The sequence below is a fragment of the Mus musculus genome, chromosome 3 (assembly GCF_000001635.26).
Source record: "Mus musculus strain C57BL/6J chromosome 3, GRCm38.p6 C57BL/6J".
NCBI lineage: Eukaryota > Metazoa > Chordata > Mammalia > Rodentia > Muridae > Mus > Mus musculus.
The window spans coordinates 135537119-135563188 of NC_000069.6; the positions used below are offsets into that span (position 1 = coordinate 135537119).

The 26070-nt window shown below is 42.6% G+C and overlaps 1 protein-coding gene across 3 annotated transcripts in view; it reads left to right on the forward strand.

The window, feature by feature from the left end:
- The window catches only part of Manba (mannosidase, beta A, lysosomal), an 85794-nt gene that overhangs the window by 51508 nt on the left and 8216 nt on the right, over positions 1 to 26070 (forward strand). For all 3 annotated transcript variants that reach the window (XR_867210.3, NM_027288.3, XM_006500908.3), the window contains 6 exons: positions 5194 to 5345; positions 7608 to 7725; positions 10432 to 10518; positions 12082 to 12249; positions 13945 to 14163; positions 17642 to 17806. Coding sequence is in view for 2 of the 3 variants with exons in the window: in NM_027288.3 (NP_081564.3) it covers positions 5194 to 5345; positions 7608 to 7725; positions 10432 to 10518; positions 12082 to 12249; positions 13945 to 14163; positions 17642 to 17806 (909 nt within the window). In the remaining variant the exon portion in view is untranslated. The remainder of the gene's footprint in view (positions 1 to 5193; positions 5346 to 7607; positions 7726 to 10431; positions 10519 to 12081; positions 12250 to 13944; positions 14164 to 17641; positions 17807 to 26070) is intronic.

Here is a 26070-nt window from a genome sequence, read left to right on the forward strand (position 1 = left end):
CCCGAGTGCTGAGATTAAAGGCGTGCACCACCACACCCGGCTCAAGCCTTGCTTTTTCTGTTGAATTTTATTATTGGCCTTAGAAATTGACAATGTATTCTGCGTTCACTTTTAAGAAGATGCCTCAAAGCTGAGTGGCTGTGGTTGTTGGTCCACTGCTCAGTTAAATAAATGTGGGACTCCCTGAGCTAGAAGGTTAACTCGCTCACTGCTGAGATGGTAGCTCGGCTGCTCTCCTCTCAGGACATTGTTGGCACGGTGTTCTGTGTCTGTTCTCCATTTTGTCTCACGAATATTGAAATGATACAAACTCGGCCTCGGGGTTTGTCTTAGTTGCTTTTCTGTTGTTGTGGAGAGACACCAGGACAATGCAACTTGTAAAAGAAAGCATTTAACTGGGAGCTTTCTTACAGTTTCAGAGGGTTAGTGCATGACTGTCAGGGTATATAGGGCAACAGGCAGGCTGGCCTGAGGCTGGAACAGTGCCTGGAGCTTACAACTTATTTGAAAGTTGGAGAGAGGGCTGGAGAGATGGCTCAGTGGTTAAGAGCACTGACTGCTCTTCTGAAGGTCCTGAGTTCTAATCCCAGCAACCACATGGTGGCTCATGACCATCAGTAATGAGATCTGGTGCCCTCTTCTGGGGTGTCTGAAGACAGCTACAGTGTACTTACATATAACAAAAAACTTACATTTAAAAAAAAAAAAGTGGGCCGGACAGTAGTGGCGCACGCCTTTAAACCCAGCACTTGGGAAGCAGAGGCAGGCAGATTTCTGAGTTCGAGGTCAGCCTGGTCTAATGAGTGAGTTCCAGGACAGGCAAGGCTATACAGAGAAACCCTGTCTCGAAAAACAAAGCAAAGCAAAACAAACAAATAAAAAGTGGCCCATCTTTAAAAAAAAAAAAAAAGAAAGTTGGAGAGAGATAAGAGTTAGAGAGGGACAGAGATAGATAGATAGATAGATAGATAGATAGATAGATAGTTAGATAGATTAGCCTAGGCTTTTGAAACCCTTTCCAAACATTTCTACCATTGAGGGACCAAGCCTTCAAACATGAGCCTATGTGGGACGTTCTCATTCAAATCAACACAGGGTTTATAAAATTAATACATTTCCTGTTTTGTCAAGGACTTTCTCATGTGAAATTGATAATTTTTCTTGTTATCGGGTGATGGTAAACGGGGCAGTTTAGGGGTGCTGCCGCGATTCCTACTAAGGCAGCTCAATGCCACCCGTGTCTGTTCTTGTAACATCTGTGCAGATGTTAGCCCAGAATGGATAGGTTACCCCAAGGGTCACACGTCATCTTATACTTTGAATAGTTCAATACTTCTTACTTTTTGGTGCCAACAATTTTTATAGTTGATTATCTTTAATGTGTTAATCCTACAACAAGGGAATATAACAAAAGACAGGTCTATTAACACCCAGAGACAGACCCATTTCTGAAACCTAGTATCTTCAGACTACGTGGCCACCCATTATGTCTCTTGCAGCTGAATCTTTTAATGAGCTGGTTGCTCTGTCATTGCTGAGAGGCAGGGGCTGCGATTTCCTTCACTATTGTTTCTTCCTGTAGGCACACAGCAGTGCTGGCTGCTTGTTTCTTTCTCAACTAATATATACACGTCTGCAGCCAGTGTAGCATGTCCACCCTGTAAAAACTTTGATGCAGTCTTGGTTTTTGGTTGGTAAAGGTTAACCAATCCTTGGCTTTTTAAGAGCTTCCTATTTCTATGTTTTAAATATCTGATTTCTACTGCTTTATTCCATGAATAACTAGCTGTAGAATGACACGACTGTACCATAACACTTTTGTGTATGTGTGGTGTATATCTGAATACATGCTTGTGTGTGTGTGTGTGTGTGTGTGTGTGTGTGTGTGCCACTGCATACATATATTCATGTGTGTAGAGGCCAGAGGTTGTTAAAAGGTGTCTTTCATCATTGATATCTTTCAAAGTCTCTCACTAAACCTTGAGCTCAGTGAATTGGGGACCAGCCAGCCCCAGGGATGCTCCTGTCTCTACTTTGCCAATTCTAGGATTACAGGCACATGCTGACATGCTGGGATTGTGGGGGTGCACTGCCATATTCATATTCTGTACATAGATGCTTGGGATTCAATTTCAGAACTTCATGATGGCATGACAAGCACATAACCTCCCCAGATCCCATAATTACTGTCTATCTACCTATCCATCTATCTTATCTATCCATCCATCTCTCTTATCTATCTATCATCTACCTACCTGTCTATCTACTTATTTACTTTTAAACTGAAAAGATTTATAAAGCAAAAGTGAGAAAGAACTCCCAAAGGAGGAATAACCCATAAATATTTTTTAAAAGATGTTACACTTGCATTAGGTATAATAAATTATTGACTTCTGAAAAGTCAAGGGAAAGATGCCTTTTATCAAAATTCCATTTCTTGTTTATAATTACACCCAGTTTCTCTTATCTGTCAGTTTCAAGTTTCCGCACTGAGAGTCGAAATGTTCTGTTCATTAGACCCCGTTGCTTGTAACCCAGTCTGGTCTCAAACTTGGTATATAGAGGGATGACCTTTAACCTTTGTTCCCAATGCCTCCAGCTCCTGAGTTCTGGAATCATAGATATGTGCCACCATGCCTAGCGTTAGGATACACAGGAATCCAACTCAGGGCTTTCTGCGTGCCAGGAAGGCAGGCTTCCAATGGAATCATAGCCAGAGCCTGAGAATTTAAGCCTTCTGATCACATTTTTGCAATTCATCTTTAGAGTAAGAAAAAATGTTATAAATGAGTGAGCCAAAATATTATTAAACTCTAAAGTGAGTTTTGATTATAATGAATACAACTTAGTCTTTATAGTTTTGTTTAGGTTGCTGGGAAAACATTAAGTCTCAAAATAAGGATGTATTGAGCAATAGAAAGGTTACAGAATTCAGAACAGATGGCCACTGATAGCCAGTAGGTTCTCAGGAAAGCTATAGAGAACAAACTAAGTCTCTCTTTTGTTTTTTTGACATGAGGTCTCACTGTGTATTCCAGGCTGGTCTTGAATTCTCTTTCCTCCTATCTCTGCCTCCTGAGGTCTGGGGTTCCAGGTGTACAACACCACTCCCAGCCTGTAAATTAATCTTTTGTTATTATTTCTTTTTGAAACAATTTTCATTACGCAGCTCTGGCTGGTCTAGAACTCACTATGTAGGCCTAGCTGGCCTTAAACTCAGAGACATCTGCCTTCCTCTGCTTCTCAGAGCACGTGCCACCAGACCCTGCCTAAATTAATCTATTTATACCTGCTTTTTCACCCAGGAGTGGTGGATCATGCCTTTACTCCCAGTACTCACAAGGAGTTGGTGGCTCTCCATGAATTTGAGGTCAGCCTGGTCTACAGAGTGAGTTCTAGGCTAGCCAGAGCTTCATAGTGAGACCTTGTCCTAAAAAAACCAACCAACCAGATAGAAAAACAACAACAAAATAAACAAACAAAAATCACCAGCAATAACAACAAAACCATTTTTTATACTTCCAACATCTACCTTAGAAATAGATCACTCAGAGTATGCAGCCAGTATCTATTACCTGTCATTGATGGCATCATCCTAGTCACCTGTCTCTGGAAAGTCCCACTATCTTTCCAGGGAGTGAGAGAGGAGGAGGCAATTGTGTCAGTTTTACTTGGACAACAGTTTGGCACCTTAAGATGCCTTTGTCCTAGGTTTCATCATAAAGTACCCTGTGGGGGCTGGAGAGACGGGGCAGTGGTGAGAAGCACTGAGTGTTCTTGCAGAAGACCACGTTCCATTCCTAGCACCCACAGGGTGGTTTTCAACCATTCATAATTCCCGTTCCAGGGATCTGATGCCCTGTTCTGAACTCCATGGGCACCAGGCACACACATGGCACACACACATACATACATGCAAGCAAAACAATCATACACATAAAATAAAATTAATTAATTACAAAAAATGTCAAGCGACCTCTTCACCTCGACAGCTTTTGTGGCAATGTCTGACTGTCCTCATCCAGGCGTTCTGTCCTTCTATGATGTCAGCTCCAGTGCCCTTTCTTATATCAATACAAAGGCACGGAAGGGGGAGAACATGGAAGCATGCTAGCTCCTTCCCTTGCATGAGATAGGTAACTAATTTATTATTTTTAAAAATTGAGAAGTGTTTCATTCTGGCTCAAGATAAAGGTTTATTAGCATAGGCCATGCCATTCAATCCTTGATCTTCGTATGGCTGGCAAGAGTGAAGTATTTTTTTAAGTTACGTTTATTTCATGTGTGTGTGTGTGTGTGTGTGTGAATTCGTATGTAGGTCAGAGGACAACTTGTGGGACTCAGTTTTCTCTTTCTGTGATGTGAGGCCCCAGGTTCAAAGTCGGGTCTTCAGGCTGGCAGACAAGTGCCTTTACCCACTGCGCCATCTTGGTGTGCCAAGGAAGCAGATTTTGATGAAAAGAGATATTCTTGTTGCCCAGGATTTCCTGTGGATCAAGTATCAGCCTGGATAGAGTAATCCAGGAAGTGTCAGCTTCCAGTGTAGCAAGGATAGCTTAGAAGGACTTATGCTTCTTTCTGCTTCTCTCTTGCTCTGGCTGTGAGGGCACTGCTCAAGAGTGCACACATACACACACACACACACACACACACACACACACACACACACACTCACAAACAGAGATGGGGGAGGAGGGAGAGGGAGAAAGGGAGAGAGGAAGAGAACATCTCTTTTAAATAAATAAACTTCCCCTTTTAGAGATTTTGTATGTACATATGGTGTGTTTGTACACTAGTGTGTGTGTGTGTGTGTGTGTGTGTGTGTGTGTGTGTGTGTGTGTGCATACAGATGTGTGCAGATAGTTGCATATATTGAGGTCAAGGGAGGATGTCAGGTGAGTTCCTCTGTTGTTATATACTTTGTTCTCGTGAGACAGAATCACTCATAGAACCTGGAGCTCACTGCTTCTGCAGCTAGGTTGGCTGGTCAGCAGCCCCAGAGATCCCCCGTCTCCACCCCTCTCATCACTGGGACCACAGAAGGGAATGGTCACATCTAGCTGGGCGCTGGGGATCTGAACTGGGGTTCTCATGCTTGTGAGCCGTCTTCCCACATCCCTACTTCCCTGTGCAAAAAAACAGTTTGCTTACGCCTTCCAGTTTCCATTCGATGTTTATTTCTTTTCATGGCAGGTTTATTTCAGGACAGTGCAACTGATAGAAGAGGGCATAAAAGGGTCTCCTGGTCTGAGTTTCTACTTCAAAATTAATGGGCTTCCTATATTTCTGAAAGGCTCAAATTGGATTCCAGCCGACTCCTTCCAAGACAAAGTCACTTCCGATCGGTGAGTATGGGCTTCTTTCCCTGTCACTCCCCCATCTCTCTGCAATGCCACCAAGCTCAAAGGCCAAGTGACTCATATCATTTTTTTTAATCCCAGCAGAAGGACTGGAGGCTCGTATAGCTTAATAGCATGACAGGAATTTCAGGATGGACAAGATCATGTTTAATCGGTCATTCTTTCTCTTAAGATACAGTCTTACAGATAACTAGTTTGTGACTGTTAAAGATATGCTATCCACCTTTTAGAAAACCATTATATGTTTTCTCTGGAGAAAAAAAAAAGAAGTGACACATTGATAGCTAGACTAATTAGTCTCAGAAAAAATTTAAATCCAGCTTGTTGTTGTTCTTCAAGAAATACATTAAATATTTCTGAGCATATTTAAGGGACGAGGGTCTACATTTGTTTTTTTTTTAATTTAAGTACTATTTTACTTAAAATATCCTATTAAAGATTTAAAAATATTATTAAATATTTATTATTTAAAATATTATTTCACTTAATCTTCTTTTTTGTATATGATATGTGTGTGTGTTTGTTTGCGTGCACATGTCCTTGTTCATATGTCTGTATATAGAATCACATGTATGCCACGTGGCCTGTGGAGCTATGACAAAGCACCATGACCAAAAGCAAAATGGGGAGGAGAGAGTTTCCTTGGCTTATCCTTTCACATCACTGTTCATCACTGAAGTCAGGGCAGGAACTCAAGCAGGGCAGGAACCTGGAGGCAGGGGCTGAGGCAGAGACCATGGAGGAGCGCTGCTTTCTGGATTGCTCTCCACGGCTTGCTCAACTTGCTTCCTTTTAGCACCCAGGACCCCCATCTCAGGGATGGCACCACCCACAGTGGGCTGGGCCTTTCTATATCAACCACTAATTAAGAAAATGCCCCACAGACCTCCCATCTTCTAATGGCATTTTCTTAATTGCGGCTCTCTCCTCTCTGATAACTTTAGCCTGGGTCAAGTTGACAGAAAACTATGCAGCATAGAGGTCTGCCTTGGGTGTCAATCCTTACCACCCATCCTACCTGAGACTGGGTCCCTTTGTTGTTCAGGCTGTCTGGCCCAGGAGCATGTAGGGATTCTGTTACCACCACTCATCTTGCCCTAGGAGCCCTGGAATTACAGTTGGGCGCTAGAATACCCAGCTTTGTGTGAGGGTTGGAGATTTGAACTCAGGTTCAAGTTTGTGCAGCAAACACTTCCCACTCAGCCATCTCACCAGCTCTCCCCTCCTTTCTTAAACTTCACCAAGGAACTAAAAGAACACGTCTTGGTGGGAGAGGGATATGTAAGCATATAAGAGCACACAGAATAGTCATTATGTCTGGAGAGCAACTCTGGAGATCTGAGGGACACCGTGAGGACTTGAGAGTTCTGGGTAATAACAATTTCCTATGCACAAAACCAAAGGGAGATAGATAATTCAGAATGTGGCTCTGCTAATCCACTCCAATAGTGACCTTTCTACCATCAGCAGCTCTCCCACAATGCTGTGCCATGTACTGTAAATACACACACAAGAAAACGTATAAAGCAAAACACAGCCATGGAAGTTCTTTATCTGGAAGATGACTACACATGTTCTTAGAAGGCCTTGAAATTAGAATTTAGAAATTAATGTCCGTTCATATATATGGCGTGTTTACCCTGTATTTTCCTTCTTTCTTTTTTTTTTTTGTGTCTGTGTTTACATGTTTAGTGGCATGCGCGCACATGTGAGGGCTGAAGGTTGTCTATTATATTGGTGTCTTACGCAATTCCTTTCCACCCTACCTTCTGAGACAGGGTCTCTCCCTGAACCTGGGCTTACTGATGGGCAGCAGTTATGTGCCCATACGCATAGGCTGCAACTAAAGGCACGTGCCTACACATGCCACATTTTCAAATACTTTCTAAGCCATTTCCCTGGCAGTGTGCTACACTTTCCTACAGGTCAAAAATATAAAGCAAAAAGTACTTCAAGAAATAGTTTAAGGTTGTGGACAATTTACATAATGAGGAAATCATTCGAGATTTTTCAGTTTGTTGTTGTTACGAGTCTCTTTTGTTATTTTATCTGTTTCTTTGGTGTTGATTGGAGCAAAATCATTTTGCTCTTATTTATTTATTTGTTTGTTTGTTTGTTTGTTTGTTTGTTCGTTCGTTCGTTCGTTCATTCATTCATTCATTCATTCATTCCCTTAACTGATTTGAAAAGTTTTGTCCTATTCCCAAACTTCTGACTTAGCATTTGCTCTTGCAACTCCTTCTGCAGGCTGCAGCTCCTTTTCCAGTCCGTCGTGGATGCGAACATGAACACTCTGCGCGTGTGGGGGGGTGGCATCTACGAGCAGGATGAGTTCTATGCGCTCTGTGATGAACTTGGGATAATGGTGAGTACATGATGCAGTCTCGGTATACCACAGGTGACTCGTCGTCAGGCCGATGTTCTGGGTTGATATTATTACCCCTTCATCACCTCTCTCAGAGCAGGGAGTCATGTTCCATTGTCTACTTATTTATTAATTTTGGCCAAGGAGTAAATGAGCTATAGTTGCTAACAGAAAACAGAATTCTTTACCACTTTAAAAGTATAGCCATTATAGGTGGGTTATAGCTAATCAAATGTCTATATACACTTTCTTCATAGTTTTCTCTCTGATGTGTAGGCATATGTAATAAAATACATTATTAAGTAACTTAAGGAGCACTGGTGAACTTTGGAGAGAAACAAAAATAATAAAGTTAACCAAAGAAAAGATGTTCTTAGAGTACAAGTTTTGCTATGAGAAGGACGAAGCCTGTGGGCATGTGCTTTCTAGACGCTTGATGCCCTCACAAAAAAAGAAACAGAATGTTTGCACAAACCTACCCACATCCTTCTATGTGCTTTCTGTTATTATTGAACCACATACCATACTTCATATACCACTGATACATGCCATGATACATTAAACACACACACACATACACACACATGCAATACACACATCTGGACACACATACTGTAAGTATGAATATCTACATGGGTGTGTGTGGCACGCGCATGCCTAGTGCCCGTGGAGGCTAGGTGAGGGCACCAGATCTCCTTGCCCTGGAGTTAAAGTTGGGTGTAAACCAGCATGCAGGAGCTGGGGCTTGTGAGAGTAGCAAGTGACCTTACTTAATAACCCCTGAGCCATCTTTCCAGCCTTATGAAAAAGAATCTGTATGTGTTCAGTCTATATTATATCCTCTATATCTTGTGTGCTCGTGCATACATGTGTGTATGCCTCTCTCTCTCTCTCTCTCTCTCTCTCTCTCTCTCTCTCTCTGTGATTTTTGTTTTTGTTTTTTGTCTTCTTTTGTGGATATTTTTGACCCATAGTTGAATCTTCAGATGTTAAACTCATGGATTTGGAGAGGCGATCATATATTATTTTTAGTTCTAGGAATACAGAGCCAGTAGAGAGTTGGGATCACAGCAACAATGAGGTCCCGTCATGGTAATGACTACTACATTCTGTACTGTTCATTGAATGTCAGGCATTTTTTCTCGGAGCTATACATTTGTTGTTGTTGTTCAAGCCTTCACATGGCTACTCTTGTTCTCTGTCCGCATTTACAGAGAGTTAAACTGACCCGGGAAGAGCACCTACGCCTCGCCCTGTTGTTCACTATCTGTGTACTGTAGAATCTGGGCATGAAGGCAGGCTGCTGGGGGCTGGGCTCTGCTCAGCTGCCCCACACAGGCCTCCTGGGAAAGGACTTCTCAGTCTCTTTATTAACGTGGGCATCTATTTCTAAACATACTATAGAGTTAACAGTCTAGTGTATTCCTTATTACTAAATGCCTGGCGAAATGAGAAGGTCATCGGAATGAGGGAAGACCCACAGAGCTTCCTTCCCCCCCCCCTCATTATTTCCTTTTCCGGATGCTAAGGACCAGCTAGGAGAGGGGTTCCAACCGAAGGGGTGACTAGGAGCGGCAAAAAAGAATGACTCAAGGTCAGATGGTGGATCCAAGCTGTCCAAGGATGACATGTGTGCTGCTTGTTATTCTAAGGGATCTCTCTGACTTGTCCTGCTTGCTCGGGTGTGTCTGTATTCTCCCAGCAGTTCTCTCTTTTTATCCTAAAAAGTTCTCTGGATGGCTCATCTCCTGCAGAGCACAAGTCCAGGCTTTTATTTTGCATACCAGTCCAGTCGTTTACTCCTGGTTTCCTTTTGATTATCCTGTGAATCAGCATCTTGTGACCCTAGCTCTTTGATTCTTAAGAGACAGGAAGCATACGGTTTTTTCCCTTAACTTTACAAAAGGATTCAGAGATCTGTGTACCTTTGTTAAACACTGCGGCTAGGCTAGCTGGGTGGGACCGTGCTCTAAAAAGACCATTTCCACCACACTTGGGCCTAACCTCCCTCTGTCCTAGGCTGACCTTGAACTCAGGAATCCGCCTGCCTTTGTGTCTTTCTGACAAGCTGGCTCGGAGTGTAGCTGCCTTTGTTTCTTTAGATTCACGAAGCCCCCATAACTCATATTGCATCCTTATATTTTGCATAGTTGAGAAGTTATATATATTTTTGAATTCATGTGTTTATAGCTCTTTCCCATAGCCTTAAGGGCTGTCCTGAGGGTCCCAGCAGTTACCATTTTGCAGAGACAGCCACATCCTCGACTCCTGCTATTTCTAATTTTTATGGAGTTATTAATATTAACAGGAGGTCATTCCTAGGAGGAATGTGAAATATGCGCATTATTATACAAACAAGCCTTACGCCCACAGCAGCCATTGACACTCATGGAGGTTCACACCAGGGCCCTGTCCCAGGGGCAGGAACCATGTCACCAAGTCACCCTGTCCCCACCAGGGCCACACTGGGCTAAGCATCTGGATCCTCATCCCTGCTTACTTAACATTCTCTCGATTTTCTAAACATTTTTGTGCAACGCTCAAAGACCCTTCCGTGCGTGGGCGTTTTTCCTCTGCAGAGATGCTCAGGTGGGTGCATTTGCTGAGCTTGCTTTTCCTTTATTTGGAAGATAATCCCCTAAGTGAGAACCAAGTCTTGCTTTGTGCAGTGACCCCGATGACCTCGCCTTTTCCTTTGTCCTACAGGTGTGGCAGGACTTTATGTTTGCCAGTGCCCTTTATCCAACTGAGCCTGGCTTCTTAGCCTCCGTGAGGAAAGAAGTCACCTACCAGGTATGCTACTCTTTTTTTTTTTTTTAAGAGTCTTTTTTTTTAAATTAGGTATTTTCCTCATTTACATTTTCAATGCTATCCCAAAAGTCCCCCATACCCACCCCCCCCAATCCCCTACCCACCCACTCCCCCTTTTTGGCCCTGGTGTTCCCCTATACTGGGGCATATAAAGTTTGCAAGTCCAATGGGCCTCTCTTTCCAGTGATGGCCGACTAGGCCATCTTTTGATACATATGCAGCTAGAGACAAGAGCTCCGGGGTACTGGTTAGTTCATATTGTTGTTCCACCTATAGGATTGCAGATCCCTTTAGCTCCTTGGGTACTTTCTCTAGCTCCTCCATTGGGGGCCCTGTGATCCATCCAATAGCTGACTATGAGCATCCATTTCTGTGTTTGCTAGGTCCCTGCATAGCCTCACAAGAGACAGCTATATCGGGTCCTTTCAGCAAAATCTTGCTAGTGTATGCAATGGTGTCAGGGTTTGGAGGCTGATTATGGGATGGATCCCTGCATATGGCAATCACTAGATGGTCCATCCTTTCGTCCCAGCTCCAAATTTTGTCTCTGTAATTCCTTCCATGGGTGTTTTGTTCCCATTTCTAAGAAGGGGCAAAGTGTCCACACTTTGGTCTTCGTTCTTCTTGAATTTCATGCGTTTAGCAAATTGTATCTTATATCTTGGGTATCAGGTATGCTATTCTTACACCTCTAAAAAGAGAGGAAATGAATACGTCTTATTTTTTTTCTTTTGTTAAATCGCCCATTTTTGGTGTTTCCTACTAACTCCTCTGAAAAATTGCAGTCTGGTAATTCATTCCCTGAGTGACTTACCCAGTGTCCTGCCTGAAACGTCACCTACTTGCTGAGAACTCCCGGATTTATGCTCAGTCTTCCAGTCCCTGACGAATCCCTCCTCCTCATATCCAGCTGCCTGCTTGGTGGTGTGGTCAGAGGTTTAGTGGGCCCCTCAGTGTAACACATGCAAACCCTACATCATCTCTTCCCCAATCCTGCGGCTCCTGGAGTTTTCCTCAGCAAATGGACACCAGTCCAGCTCAGGACAGAGATTTAATGTGACTCTTGAATCCATGAATTGTTTCGGATTCCACACAGGCCTCGACAGTTATTACATGTTTGTTTATTTGAGAGGTTTGTTTGTTTGCTTTTGTTTATTTATGTATTTCACTCACTGGAACCTGAGACTTATGGATGAGGTTAGGCCAGCCAGCCTTCCCTGAGATCCTCCTGTCTCTGCCTCCCCAGCACCATGGTTACAGATGTGTTCAACCCTGCCCACAGTTTTTGACATGGGTGCTTGGAATCAAACTCAGGTTTTCACGCTTGAATAGCAAGCTCTTAAATGACTGAACTATGCCCACTAGTCTTTCCGAGAACTATTAAGGCTGTATTGCTATAGAGCGTGAATAGCCATTCTGTGAGGTGTCAGGTGGGCAAGAACGTCTATGTGAAAAGGTACTGCTTACAATTTTATTAACCATTACAGCTCCAAGTTCTTCTGTGGTGGGTATGGGGAAATTAATTTATATTTTCTTACATTTCAGGTCAGGAGACTGAAATCTCACCCCTCCATCATCATATGGAGTGGTAATAATGAGAATGAAGTGGCTCTCAGCGTGAACTGGTTCCACGTAAATCCCAGGGACATGAAAACGTACATTGACGACTACGTGACCCTCTATGTGAAGAACATCAGGAAGATTGTCTTATCAGTGAGTAATGGTTTGGGGCAGTAGAATTTAAGGGTGTGCTTTTAAAATGCATAGGTCTCAATATTGTTGTAGTATGTTGTCTGCCTTTCAGTTTTTCAAGACAGGGTTTCTGTGTAGCTTTGGCTGTTCTTGCTTGCTAAAGAAACCCACCTTCCTCTTGAAATAAAAAAGACACAGACTATTCAAAATACCTGTAGACTGGGCTTTTTCTGTACACCAAGCTGGCCTCAAACTCACCCGGGTCTGCCAGCCTCTGCCTCCTGAGGGCTGGGATTAAAGATGTATGCCACCACCACCTGGCCTCTTTCTTTCTTTCTTCCTTCCTTCCTTCCTTCCTTCCTTCCTTCCTTTCTTTCTTTCTTTCTTTCTTTCTTTCTTTCTTTCTTTCTTTCTTTTTTTATTGTATGCCTCTTTTAAAGGTAGTCTTTGAAAGATCATTTAAATTCAGAGTATTTCATTATAATGCGCTAGGAACCTTGTCTGTATGGGTTGTGTGTAGATTTCTTAGATGATAAACTGTTGGGAACTAAAAAGGGGGCCCAGGAGAAAGGAGGGGAAACCCACACCCCACTAGAGTTTTACCTATTCTCTGGTCTGTCAGGCGTGGGAGAGCTGCCATACACTTTCCACTCAGCCCTGGGTGGGCATTCAAGCCTCTGACCCATTCTTCAGGGGGTGGCCAAGGGGCAACCCTATCTGGGAACCCCGAAGCTACTTTGCTAAAGCCACTGGGGTTATGGGAGAGAGGGATGAGGAAAGAGAGGTTCCCAATACCTACAAGAATGAGGGCAGCGGATCTTGACTGGAGCACAGGAAGGCCTTCTAACGGGAGATTAGAAACGGCTCATTAAGAGAAAGCCTGTCCCATCCTCCAAGTGCAGTGGGCCTTGATGAGCAGAGACATTCTATGGTTTTAGAGCTTTATTATAGAAATGCAGGGGGAAAGAGAGACAGAGAGACGGAGACAGAGACAGAGAAGGCTAGAGAGAAAGAGAGTAAGAGAGAGAGAGAGAGAGGAAGAGAGGAGAGGAGAGAAGAGAAGTCAAAGAGGGCGTGAGAGTGAGGGGTAAGAAACAAGAGAGATATGTAAAAGGTAAGAGAGCAAGGTGGGGCTGAACAGCCCCATTTATGGTCTTTACTGTTGCTAGGTAACTGGGGAGGAGTTTAGCCTGAAGGTCAGAAACTTGGGCCATTGTCTATGTGACTACTGACCATGCTTCTCTTGTGGGGGCTGTGGGGGGCCATAACTTAGGCAGGGGCTAGAGTTCCAGGAGCATGAGGGAACACCTACCGTATCATGAAGGTGAATTATCACCATTTCTGGGGTTCAGACCAGCTCAACTGGAGACTAGCCTGTAGAATAGCAAAGATGAGCAAGACAGTGTTGACAGGGAGAGTGGTGACTGCCCTGTTTACTTTCTCCCAGCAATCTGACCTTTCTAGAATTGGTGGTATGTTTTGTTTTTAAAGAAGTTAACTGTTTGTATCTTGCCGAACCAACATATTATCCTTAAAATCATTTTTTTAAGATTTATTGATTTTTATTTTATTTTTTTTTTTTTAAATTTAATTTGATTTTTATTAGGTATTTTCCTCGTTTACATTTCAATGCTATCCCAAAAGTCCGCCATACCCACCCCCCCAATCCACTACCCACCCACTCCCCCCTTAAAATCATTTTATCCCCATGTCCAGGAAGACAAGAGCCGTCCTTTCATTGCATCCAGCCCAACCAACGGGATGAAAACCATGGAGGAAGGCTGGATCTCTTACGACCCTTATAGCATCCAGTATGGTGATATTCATTTTTATAACTATGCCGATGACTGCTGGAATTGGAAGATCTTCCCAAAAGCTCGATTAGTGTCTGAATATGGCTACCAGTCCTGGCCTTCTTTTAGCACACTAGAAAAGGTAAGCCACTGGGCTCTTGATTTTCCCCCTGATTTACAATGGTAGATGGTGGGTTCAGATGAGAGACACTTCTTATTTTGTTATAATTTTGGAAGGAGATGAAAGGAAAGAATCCCGCCTTAATGATGGCTGAGGAGATAAAATGGTATAACTGCCTTTTGAGGGGATAACTTTCCAGTATGCTTTTATTTTTTATTAAAGAATTATTTATTTATAAAGATTTATTTATTTATTTATTTATTTATTTATTTATTTATTTAATGTATGTTCGTTACAGATGGTTGTGAGCCACCATGTAGTTGTTAGGAATTGAACTCCAGACCTTTGGAAGAGCAGTCAGTGCTCTTACCCACTGAGCCATCTCTCCCGCCCTCCAGTGTGCTTTTAATTGTGTGCGTTCAGGAACACCTAGAAGTTAAATGGAAACCTGTGGAAACTTAAGCTTGACTTATAATTGTTTTTGTTTGTTTGTTTAATTGGTTGGCTTGTTTTTGGTTTTTCGAGGCAGGGTTTCTCTGTATAGTCCTGGCTGTCATGGAACTCACTCTGTACACTAGGCTGGCCTTGAACTCAGAAATCTGCCTGCCTCTGCCTCCCAAGTGCTGGGATTAAAGGCGTGCACCACCACTGCCCTGCTTGACTTATAATTGTACACGAAAACAACTCTGGTTGCTAAATCATTTTTCTGTCTGTCTGTCTATCCACCCATCCATGCATGCATGCATCCATCCATCATCTATCTATCTATCTATCTATCTATCTATCTATCTATCTATCTATCTATCTATCTAGGTTTTACTCTTACCACATGTGTGTGTCATCAGAGGAGAGCTTGTAGGAGCTGGTCCTCTCCTACTGCTGGAGTTCTGGGAATCCAACTGTCAGGCTGGGCAGCAAGTGCCTTTCCCAGTTGGGCCATCCTCCTGATCCTGAATTGATACGTTCTATGCAGTCTAATCATCTATAGCTATAGAACTGGATACTCAACCACATTAGAGGAAATGAACAGGAGAAGCAAGTCCTAGTCTGTATTACCCAGTTTCATTTTCTCCTCCTCCTCCCTCATGTCTGCCTTTTATTTCTCATGTTGTTTCTTCTTCTTCCTCTTCCTCTTCTTCTTTTCCTTCTCCTCCTTCTCTTCCTCCTCCTCCTCCTTCTCATCTCGATATATCTAAAGATTTAATTTTAGCACTGTGTGTGTTCTTTTAGAACTACCTCTAATGATATGCAATTCTCTTGGTAAATAATTTGTTTACTAAGTGTGTATAACTCAGCTAGTCCCCAGTGTATGTGTAGACTTGTACATCCAACCCCAATGTCTGCTTTTGGAGCCTTTGCATGACTTGGTAGAAACTCTGACCCTGTTAGCAGTCACTCTCCACTCTCTTCCGACCCCGCCCGACCCTCCAGCCCCACTCGGTGTCTGTGTCTACCAGCTTATGCATTCTTCACAATTCACATAATATATTGTGTGGTGTTATGAAATTAGCCTAATGTGTTGCGTTAGAAGATCATTGCTTCTTATTGCTCATTCTGTTCTATTGGATGTCTTTCCACCTTTGTTGATCATTTTGTCTGTTGATGGACACTTGTGTTATTTCCATCTCTTAGCTATCAAGAAGAAAGCTGTTGTGAGCATCAGTGTGCCTGTTTTTGAATAAACATTTTTTCAGACTTACTGGGTGTGAACCTATGAGTGCAGCTGTTGAATCATCCAATGACTCTCTTAAGGCTCAGAATCTTTTTTTTTTTTTTTTTTTTCTACACACTGACTTCACCGATTAGTTTTCCTCCTAGCTTTCCCGATACTTTCCAATTCTTTTTCTGTTTTTTTTTGAAAACGTTTTTTCTTTTTTTTTTTTCGTTTTTTTTTTTTTTTTTTGTGGAAATACAGTTTTACAGAAAACTTGCATTTCTTTGATGGCTGATTATTCTGATTGTTTCTTTCCGTGTGTCTTGCAGTTAACATATCTTCCTTTGAGACATGTATATAAGATCCTTAGTTCAATTTTATTTGTCTTCATCAGGATTCATTAGTCCTGGAACTTATTCTATAAGCCCTAAAATTATTTTATTATTACTATATTATTATATTACTTTATAATTAATTTTGCTACTGTTATGAATTGTAATGTAAATATCTGCACTTTCTGGTGGTCTTAGTCAACCCATTTGAAAGGATCGTTTGACCCTCAAAGTTTGACCCACAAGTTGAGAACTGCTGGTCTAGGCAGTTCGCAGCTAAGGAATATGAGCAAATTCGAAAACATTGACTACTGTAATATCAGTATTTGATTCTTATTTAAAACTATGATATTTAAAACAGAATATCAATTGTTGCCCATCGTTCAGTTTTTAAAACCTAATTGCAGGATTTACCCCAAATAAATGAAATGGGATTGCAAGATGTACACAGCGAAGCCAGTTTCTTACGATTGGCACTTGGGAGGCAGGTGAACCAGTCCAGTGTTGTACATACACGGAGAGGATGATGTGGGTGCTACAGGGGTTCCTATCTCAGAAAACCAAAGGTCAACAACAACAGGAAGAAGATATGAGTGATTGACCTGTCCAGCAGGTCCAGTTATTCGAGGGTCTTGAGGGGACCTTCTCCTAAGAACCAAATTGGGGGGTAGAGAGAGACGAGAGCCTTGTGCGAATAACGACACGGAAATGTTCTGAGTTGCATCAAGGCCCCAATGTATTAGCCAGGCCCAAGGTTTAAATGCACAAGCAAAAGAGGAAGTGCCTTTCAGCAGGAAGGATGGGGCAGTAGAATTGCACAAGCAAAAGGGGGAGTACAGGTTCTTATCAGCGGGAGGGGTGGGGCAATAGAATTGCACATTCTTTAGGCAGTTACACGGGGAAGCAGGAACTTGGCGGTATCAGGGTATCTTGAGGTCAGGACATCTGGCGCTGACTTACGGCTGGAACGATCTGTGGTTGTTCTCGGAGCGGTGTGTCGGTGGCCCGCTTTTGACCCTCTTTTCTTCTCGGGGGGGGGGGGGTGGGGTGGGGTGGGGGGGTGGGGGGGGGGGGGGAGGGAGAGGCCCAATTCAGAGATCAGGGCAATAGCGTTGTCTTAATAGCTCCCAACAAGTGATAATGTGTTTTAATGAACAGAATAATGTTTTGGTATGCCAGGCTTTTTAAGAGAAATAATATAATGCAACTTTCCAGGTATGAAAGCAGACCGTTGTTACCAAATCGGACCCCACCTTGCACAAGGCTGGCCTTTACCAGTAATAATGAGAATGACGGGGCTGGAGAGATGGCTCAGTGGTTAAGAGCCCTGACTACTCTTCGGGAGGTCCTGAGTTCAATCCCCAGAACGTTTTTCTTTAATGTTTATGATTAATACCACAGAACAATTCCTAAGTTCTTTCCGATGTGTAGAGCACTCTCCAGGCTTGTCAGGAATGTATGAGAAAAGTAGCTTCACGGCTAGGGTCTGTGACCCTCTTCCTTTATCCACAAGGTCTCATCTCAGGAGGACTGGGCTTACAACAGCCGCTTCTCCCTTCATCGGCAGCATCATGAAGATGGCAACCATCAGATGCTGCACCAGGTCAAGATGCATTTCAAACTCCCCCAGGGGACAGACCCATTGCGCACATTTAAAGACACTATCTACCTTACTCAGGTAAGCCACTTCTAGTCTGGAGCTGCTGGGCTTCTACACTGAGTGTGTGCAATCATGCAGCTTTCGTAGCCTTTGTATGGTGGAAAATGGTCAGGTTTGCATGCTCTTGCTAAGGTTGTTGTTTTCTTCACAATACAGACGAGCAAACCCATAAAACCTGTATCTAATTCTTGGCTTTGTTTCTCCTCACAAGAACAGCTTATGAAATTCTAAAATTTGTGTACTAAGATGTTTGTTGTTTAAGATTAGTCTAAAGTTTCAGCAATGAAGGCAGTAGGAGAATCTCCTATTAGGACAGAAATGTCCTGGCAATTCAGGTGGAAAAGGGTAGAGTCGTTGATGAAATGTGCTGGACCAAGAAGATCGCTTTACAGGGAAATGAAAGTCTCCATGCATGCAGATTGCATTCACCACGGACCTGAGATTCAAATGGGAGGGTTTGGAGCATAGCCGTGCTGCACACGCTCCAGGCTTTGGATCTGATCCCTGAGACAAAGAAAACAAAGCCCCTGAAATGAGGAAGCAACACAATAAAAGTCCTGGAAAGAACACAAGACTCAGAGACAGGCAAAGAAGAGGTCTTAAAGCTTGAGGACACTAACCATGAAAAAAAAAAAACGGGCTGATAAATTGTATTTCACTAAAATCATTGGCTTTTGATTTTTTAAAAAGATTTATTTATTTTTATTATATATAAGTACACTGTAGCTGTCTTCAGACACTCCAGAAGAGGGAGTCAGATCTCATTACAGATGGTTGTGAGCCACCATGTGGTTGCTGGGATTTGAACTTCGGACCTTCGGAAGAACAGTCGGGTGCTCTTACCCACTGAGCCATCTCACCAGCCCTGGTTTTTTTTTTTTAAAGCACTACCAGGAAAGAGAAAAAGGCAAGCTATAGATTGAGGATCAATGTTTACAATCATTTATATGTAATTGGTCTGGCCTGGGTGTTTTATCATGTCTGTTGCTTACCAAATAAATCACATCTAATTCAAACCTGAGCCTGCAGGCACAACCTAGCTCTTTCCCCCTAGATAATAGAATAGTTATTTATTCCCACAGACAACTTGAGTTATCAGAGGAGCAGGAAGGGAAAAGGTGCCCTTTGAGAATCAGTTTCTCACGACTTGGCATCAAACGCCCAATAAATATATGCTAGAGACAAATGAAAGCAGTAGAGGGGGCTCTAAGCTCAGGGCTTGGTGAAGACTGAAGTCACCTCCTGGTGTAGGTGGTCATTGAGAGGCCTGATGCAGCTTAGTTTAGTCAACCTGTGGGAGTGGTAGTGTGAGTCACAGATTAAGAGAGCATGCTGGGTGTGTGGCCATTTGGAATAGATATAACCCGAGAAGAGAGGAGAGTGAGAAGAGACTTTGGAAGACTGGAAGATCTGGAGGCAGAAGAACTCACTTGTTGCTGTAAGACGAAGCAGGGAGGGAAGGCTCTCCACATGTTCACGAGGAAGCTTTCTGCAAAGCCTTCTCGGTTCAAACATCTTTGACAGTTACAAAATTTGTTCAACCAATAGAGTCTTCCAAAGTGACGTGGGCACACATCCTGTTCTTCAGAACCTTATGAATGACTAATAATAAACGAGAACAGTGAGTGGGAGGGAGCTTAGAGAGGATGAGCCAGGGAAAGAATTAACCAAGATTCCTTCCCTACTCCCGCTTCTCTCCTCTCTGTCCTTTAAACAGGTTTTGGTGAGAATTGTCCATAAGATTACTCGATTCCTGCCTGCTGCTTCCTCATCTTTGCACCGTTCCTTCTTCCATGGCAAGACCTGGCTTTCACTTCCAGGATTTTTTTTTAACTTAATTACTTAATTCATTTGCAGCTTCTGTTTGGTTTTGGTCTGGTGGTGACCACCTTGCTGGGGCAGGTATCCCCGTGGACAAGGAGAGAAGGAGGAGGTGGGGAGTGTAGGGAGAAGGTGGAGATAGGAAGGGAAAGAGAAAAGCAACAGATTAATTCCATTGAGATCCACTCCCTAGTTTAGACTTAGAAAGGATCAAGGCTGAGTGCCAAACTGAATGAGAGCAAGTCTCCAATTCTGAACCAAGGCTTAGTTGGCTGCGAGTGCTAAACGCACAGGCAAAGCTCAGCGCTGCTAAAACACACAAGCAGAGAACTCCACTGGTGCCCGGCTGCCTCTGCTGCCTTGATTAGCACTCCCTACACTTAGATTTCAACACGACCTAGCTCCACTTGCTTACTCGACACACTCTGTGAGAGCTGCCTTAGCTGATAATACAATGAGCGTGTCTTCTTTTGTATTGCTGGACTGTCTCACCATGGGAACAAATCAGACTGCATACAGTTTCCCTACCACAGGACACTTCTGTTGTTTCTAGCCGAAGGCTGTTATGAGTAATGCTGCTATGAACAGGATTTTAGATGATGATTAGCAGACCAGTGTGCTTGCTTAGGTATACAAGGAAACCAAGTATTTAACTTTGACAGAAACTGTCAGAAACCTCCCCAAAGTGGTTAAACAAACTGACACGTTGTCGAACATTGTTTTACAGTTCCAGCTGGCTTACCTTCGCTTTGGCAGCTGGTACTGTCAGTCTTTGATTATGGGAATTCTGGTGGGTGTGTGTCTTAAATGGCTTTAATTTTCACTTGCTTGGTTAAAAATGAGATGAAACTGCTGGAGTGGTGGTTCGGTGGTTAAGAGCACTGGCTGCTCTTCTAGAGGGCCCAGGTTGGATTCTCAGTACCCAGTGGTTGCTCATAACTTCAATTCCAGGGAATCTAATGCCCTCTTCTGGCCTTTGTGGGCACCAGAAACACACATGGTATAGAGACATACATGCAGGCAAAGTACCCATACATATCAAATAATTTTTTTTTAAGAACGTGATTAAGCACTTTTTTTTTTCTTTTTTGGTTTTTCCCAGATGGGTTTTTCTGTATATCTTTGGCTTCCCTAGAATTCACTCTTTAGGCAAGGCTGGCCTTGAGATGCTCCTGCCTCTGCCTCCCAAGTGCCAGGATTAAAGGTGTGTGGCACCACTGCCCTGCAGAGCATAGTAACCATGTGGGTAGCTTTACTAGTCAAGTGTTTATTCAAGATTTCTACTTATTTGTTTTATTGACGTTCTTACCTTTGGACATCTCTGATCAGATATGTGAATTACAGCTAGGAGTATGCCTCAGTGACATAACACTTTCCTGATGTGCTCTGGCTTCTGTTCCAGGCACCACAGGAAAGAGGCCTGTCTGTCTGTCTGTCTGTCTGTCTCTCTCTCTCTGTCTCTCTCTCTCTCTGTGTGTTGCATTGAGGGAAATGAAAGAGTGTTGGCTAACACAGCACATGGCATGTATAGAATCTTTTCAAGACATCGTGTGATTTAATATTCAGGCATTCAAGATTCCTCTAAGTGTCTACTAAATGTCTGATACTTGGCCACGAAGTGTTTTGAACCATTTCTCATGGAATTCTAACATCTCCAGACACCATATTCATATTAGCTATTTGTATCATAAAGTGGATTTTTGTTTAGTTGGTTTTTATTTTTATTTGGAAAGATCGGCAAAATGGATAACGTTTGGGATAGACTGCATGGACTAGTGAAGAGTCACATGACCAAACTAGGACTGGAGGAGGAAATTGTACCACTTGCCTTATAGGAATAGCAATGGTTGTAAGGGAAAAGTATGGACAACTGGGATAAGGCATGACAAGAAACTTAAAAGAAATGAGTGTATTACTAGTGAAATGGTGACAAACTGACTCATGAAGAAGTAGAGTATCTGGTTAGACCTACCACAATTAACCAAGTGGGGTTCATCCCCTCTTAACTTTATGGTCAGTTTAATCTGTGATGAGTTTATATCCATGAAACATCATCATAAGTCAAAGATAATCTTTATTTTATCCTTTCAGGCATTATTAAAACTGGTATTATTTATTTAACTTCACTTTCAATTATTTAAATTCACTCATTTGTGGCGATTTTAGAAAAGTAGAACATATCTTTAGTTTGATCTTATACACTGTAAACTTGAAAAGAACCTCATCCTTAGCTCTAGCAAGATTCTCCTTTACTCTCTAGAGAGTCCCATGTATAACATCAAATCAGCAGCCAGCAGAGAGCAAGAGTTTCATGTCTTCATTTCCCTTCTGCCCTTCAGTTACTCACGGACGCTTTGGCCGAGACGTCCAGTAGAACACTGAATACAAGTATACTGGATCCAATGTCACTCTGTTTCTGTGACAAACACTGTCACAAAAAGCAACTTAGGAGACAAAAGGCTTTATTTGACTTACATTCCCAGGCCATTCTTTTTGTTTGTTTGTTTGGTTTTTTGTTGTTGTTGTTGTTGTTTTTCCAGACAGGGTTTCTCTGTATAGCCCTGGCTGTCCTGGAACTCACTCTGTAGACCAGGCTGGCCTCGAACTCAGAAATTCGCCTGCCTCTGCCTCCTGAGTGCTGGGATTAAAGGCATGCACCACCATTCCTGGCCATTCTTGAGTAAAGCCAGGGCTGGAATCAAGCAAGGACTTGAAGTGGAAGCCTTGGAGAAATGGCTTGCTGGCTCCCTCTCTGGCTCCCTCACAGGCTCAGACCTAGTGAACAAGCTTTCTTATTTAGCACAGGATACTTGCCTAGGACTGGTGCCACCACAATGGCTTGTGTCCTTCGTCAACAATAGATAATGGAGACAAGTCCCCAGAGACATGCTCCTGCAAGATAATCTGATTAAACAATTCTTCCATCAAGTCTTTCCTCTCAGATGACCCTATACTGTGCCAAGTCGACAATTAAAGCTACCTAGGACAGCACCTCACCTACCAAGTGTCATAGGTCAGCCACACTACAATTAGCTGCAACCCACCCATCAGCTGGCTACTTTTCGGACTCCCTGTGCTTATAGCTTCATGGGAAGAGGTTATTGTACCACGTAGTATTAGCATCAGGAAAAAAATAAAAATAAAAATTGAAGGTTCAGTTTTTGCTGAGCATACATTAGTTTCATCATTACAAAACTAAAGAACCATAAATCAAACCACTGTTATCTGGGACTATCTGTACTTGGAAATATGATTTAACAAGGAAGTACAAGGTTCTCAAATTGACCCCCTGCCTCTCCCCCCCAAAATGATTGAAGCGAATGAAATAGTTAAAACAACTCTTAGAGTTCCTAAATCAGCGGGCTTAATTGTTAAGATGACAGTACTGTCTGAGTAGATCTGCTGATTCAGTGTTCAGTGTTGGTCAACATTTTTAGTACTTTTTTTTTGTTGTTGTTGAAAAAATGGGCACGCAGATTCCACAATTCATCTGGAAATACAGGATATCCAAATAGTCAGCTTTTGTCAATAGTTTTGAAAAAGAATAGAATTAGAGAACTCTTAATTTTTAAATTAAGTTTTCATTTCCTTCCAGTTGACAAATAAAAATTGTGTATAATTATGGGATGCAACATGACATACATACACACTGTAAAAGTTAATCTCGACTGTCAATTTTGTGGGATCTAGAATCATCTGGGGCGTGGGCCTGGGCAGTCTTGTGGGGAATGAGCTTGAATGGGTTCATATCTAATTAAATATTGTCATTGTTTTCTACAACAGACCTCTTGAATTTAATTCTAACTGAATTTGTGTATCTGCATCTTCCCTCTCTCCCAGCCTCTGGTAACCATTCTATTCTCTGCTTCTATGGATTCAGCTTTTTATAATTGCACATCTAAGTGATTTTCTTTCTTCTGAAGCTGGCTTCTGCTCTAGTTAGGTTTTTTATTGCTGTGATAAAACTTCATGATCACTAACAACTTGAGGAGGACATGGTTGGTTTGCCTTTCAGTTCCGGCTAACCAGGAAGAGACGTTGGAGTAGGAGCTTGGGGCAGGAACCTGGAGGCACAGACAGAAGCAGAGGCCATGGAGGAACACTGCTCACTGGCCTGCTCCCCATAGCTTGCTCAGCCTGTTAACTAATTACTCATTTACACCCCAACTGTAGTTTCCTCTCTCTTTCCTCCTCCATGTCTGTCCTCCCACTCCCTGCGCTGTCCACTCCTCTCTTTCTCTTCAGCAAAGGCCAGGACCATCTGCCCAGGGTGGCACTGCACACTGGGCCCTTTCATATCAATCACTAATCAAAAAACATGACCCACGAATTTGCCTACAGGCCAATCTGGTGGAGACAATTCCTCGGTTGAGATTTCCTCTTACCAGATATGTTTAGGTTTGTGTCAAATTGTCAAAAACTAGCCAGCGTAGCTTCTTTACTTAACGCAGTATTCCCCAGATTAATTAACATCGTCAAAAATGACACACTTTTCTTCTTTCCACTGGATACCTAACCCACAGTTTCCTTACCTTTTCATTTATTGACAAGGCTCTTAGGTTGGTTCTATTTTGGCTGTTAATAATAATACTGTACAGGGCTGGAGAGATGACTTAGCGGTTAAGAGCACAGATGCTCTTCCAGAGGTCCTGAGTTCAATTCCCAGCAACCACATGATGGCTCACAGCCATCTGTAATGGGATCTGATGCCCTTTTCTAGTGTGCAGGTGGATAGAACACTCATATACATAAAATAAATAAGTAAATCTTAAGAAAAAAATACTATACAGAACATGGTATGTAGGTATCTTTTTGACAAAGTAATTTAAATTCTTTGGGATCTAAACCGATCACTGTATCTATTTAGCTGTACTGGAGCCCTATTTTAAAATTTTTGAGGACCTTTTATAGTGTTTTCCAGTTTCCATTCCCAAGGCAATAAAAGGGCACTGGGTGGGCGGGGGGAGGGGGAGGGGAGGCGGATAGAATTTTCAACACATGGTTCTGGAACAGGTAGATATTCAAATGCAAAAAAATAAATAAATAAACGTGGACTCCTATTTCATACCGAAATAAGATTAACAAAAATGTATCAAAGGCTTAAACATAAGATGCAAAACCAGCCAGGCAGTGGTGGCGCATGCCTTTAATCCCGGCACTTGGGAGGCAGAGGCAGGTGGATTTCTGAGTTTGAAGCCAGCCTGGTTTACAGAGTGAGTTCCAGGATAGTCAGGGCTACACAGAGAAACCCTGTCTTGAAAAACTACCCCCCCCCTAGAAAAAAGAGATGCAAAACCAAACAGGAAAATGTACATACAGCAGCAGGGCAAACATGACATGCAAAACCACCCAGCTTCCAGGCGCTCTGCTTGGATATGAATTACAAGATCCCGAGTACTTTCCTTCCCTGTAGCCTGCTGACAGTGATGTCACCCTTCCGGAAACGTGTGTCTCTGTTCTCTGACTAGTCTCATCTAGTCCCTACAGTCTGAAATCTCCTCCCTGGTCTGAGCATGGTTGTTTATAGAAAGAAGTAATCTGCACTTAGTTTTCTAGTGGCTAGGAAGGCTTCTTATTCTCTTTCTGGAGTGATCCACACCCTGTTCTAAGGTCACTCTGTTCTCTGCGTGAGATCTTGCTGCTCTGACCATCTCCGAGGCTCTCAGACCGTCCATACCCCCCTCCTGAGCAGAATTCCAAACTAAGACCACAAGGTACAGCGTCATTAAGAGCAGCGGTGCATAAGAAGAACCGATTTTCCAGTGGTGATGACGGTCACTAAGGACCTGCTTGCAGTGTTTCCATGCCTCTTAAACAAGAACTAAATGCACTTCATCTGTTGGCATCATATGGCCTATCCTGCTCTAATGGAGAAATGACAGCCATAAGAAATTTCGGGCTAATTATCAAAAACCATGATGTGAAAAGTTAGTCTAGAAAAACAGAGATTGGCTAATTTACTCACAACAACCATGCTGATTTTCTTGTAGTAGATTTTTTTTTTCCTAATAAAGTTTTCCAAAGTTGTGAATGCAATTGCAGAATCTGCTGTTGCAAAACAGTGTGCTCTTTGACTGCGTACAGCGTTTGTTCCGGAATGATAGCTTTTCTCTCCCTCGTTTCCTACACCATCATTGGCTTTCGTGACATCCCATTTCCTTTGTCATCTGCTGTTACAACAAAACACCAAGCCCCTCCCCGGCCCTGTTGTAGACAGCAGTTTCTCTCATGGCAAGATTATGTAGTAACATTTATTAATTTAATTAATGAAAAATAATGTAGCCTTAATCAATGCAAGTCCAACACTCTAGTTTATCCAATTTATTCTAAAACAAAACAAAACAAAACAAAACAAAACAAAAGAAACACAAGCAGGTAAGCAAAGAAACAGCCAACCTGCCCCAAGCCTGTAACTTCTGACATCTCGACAGCCTACATCGAACAATAATACCTGTCTGTGA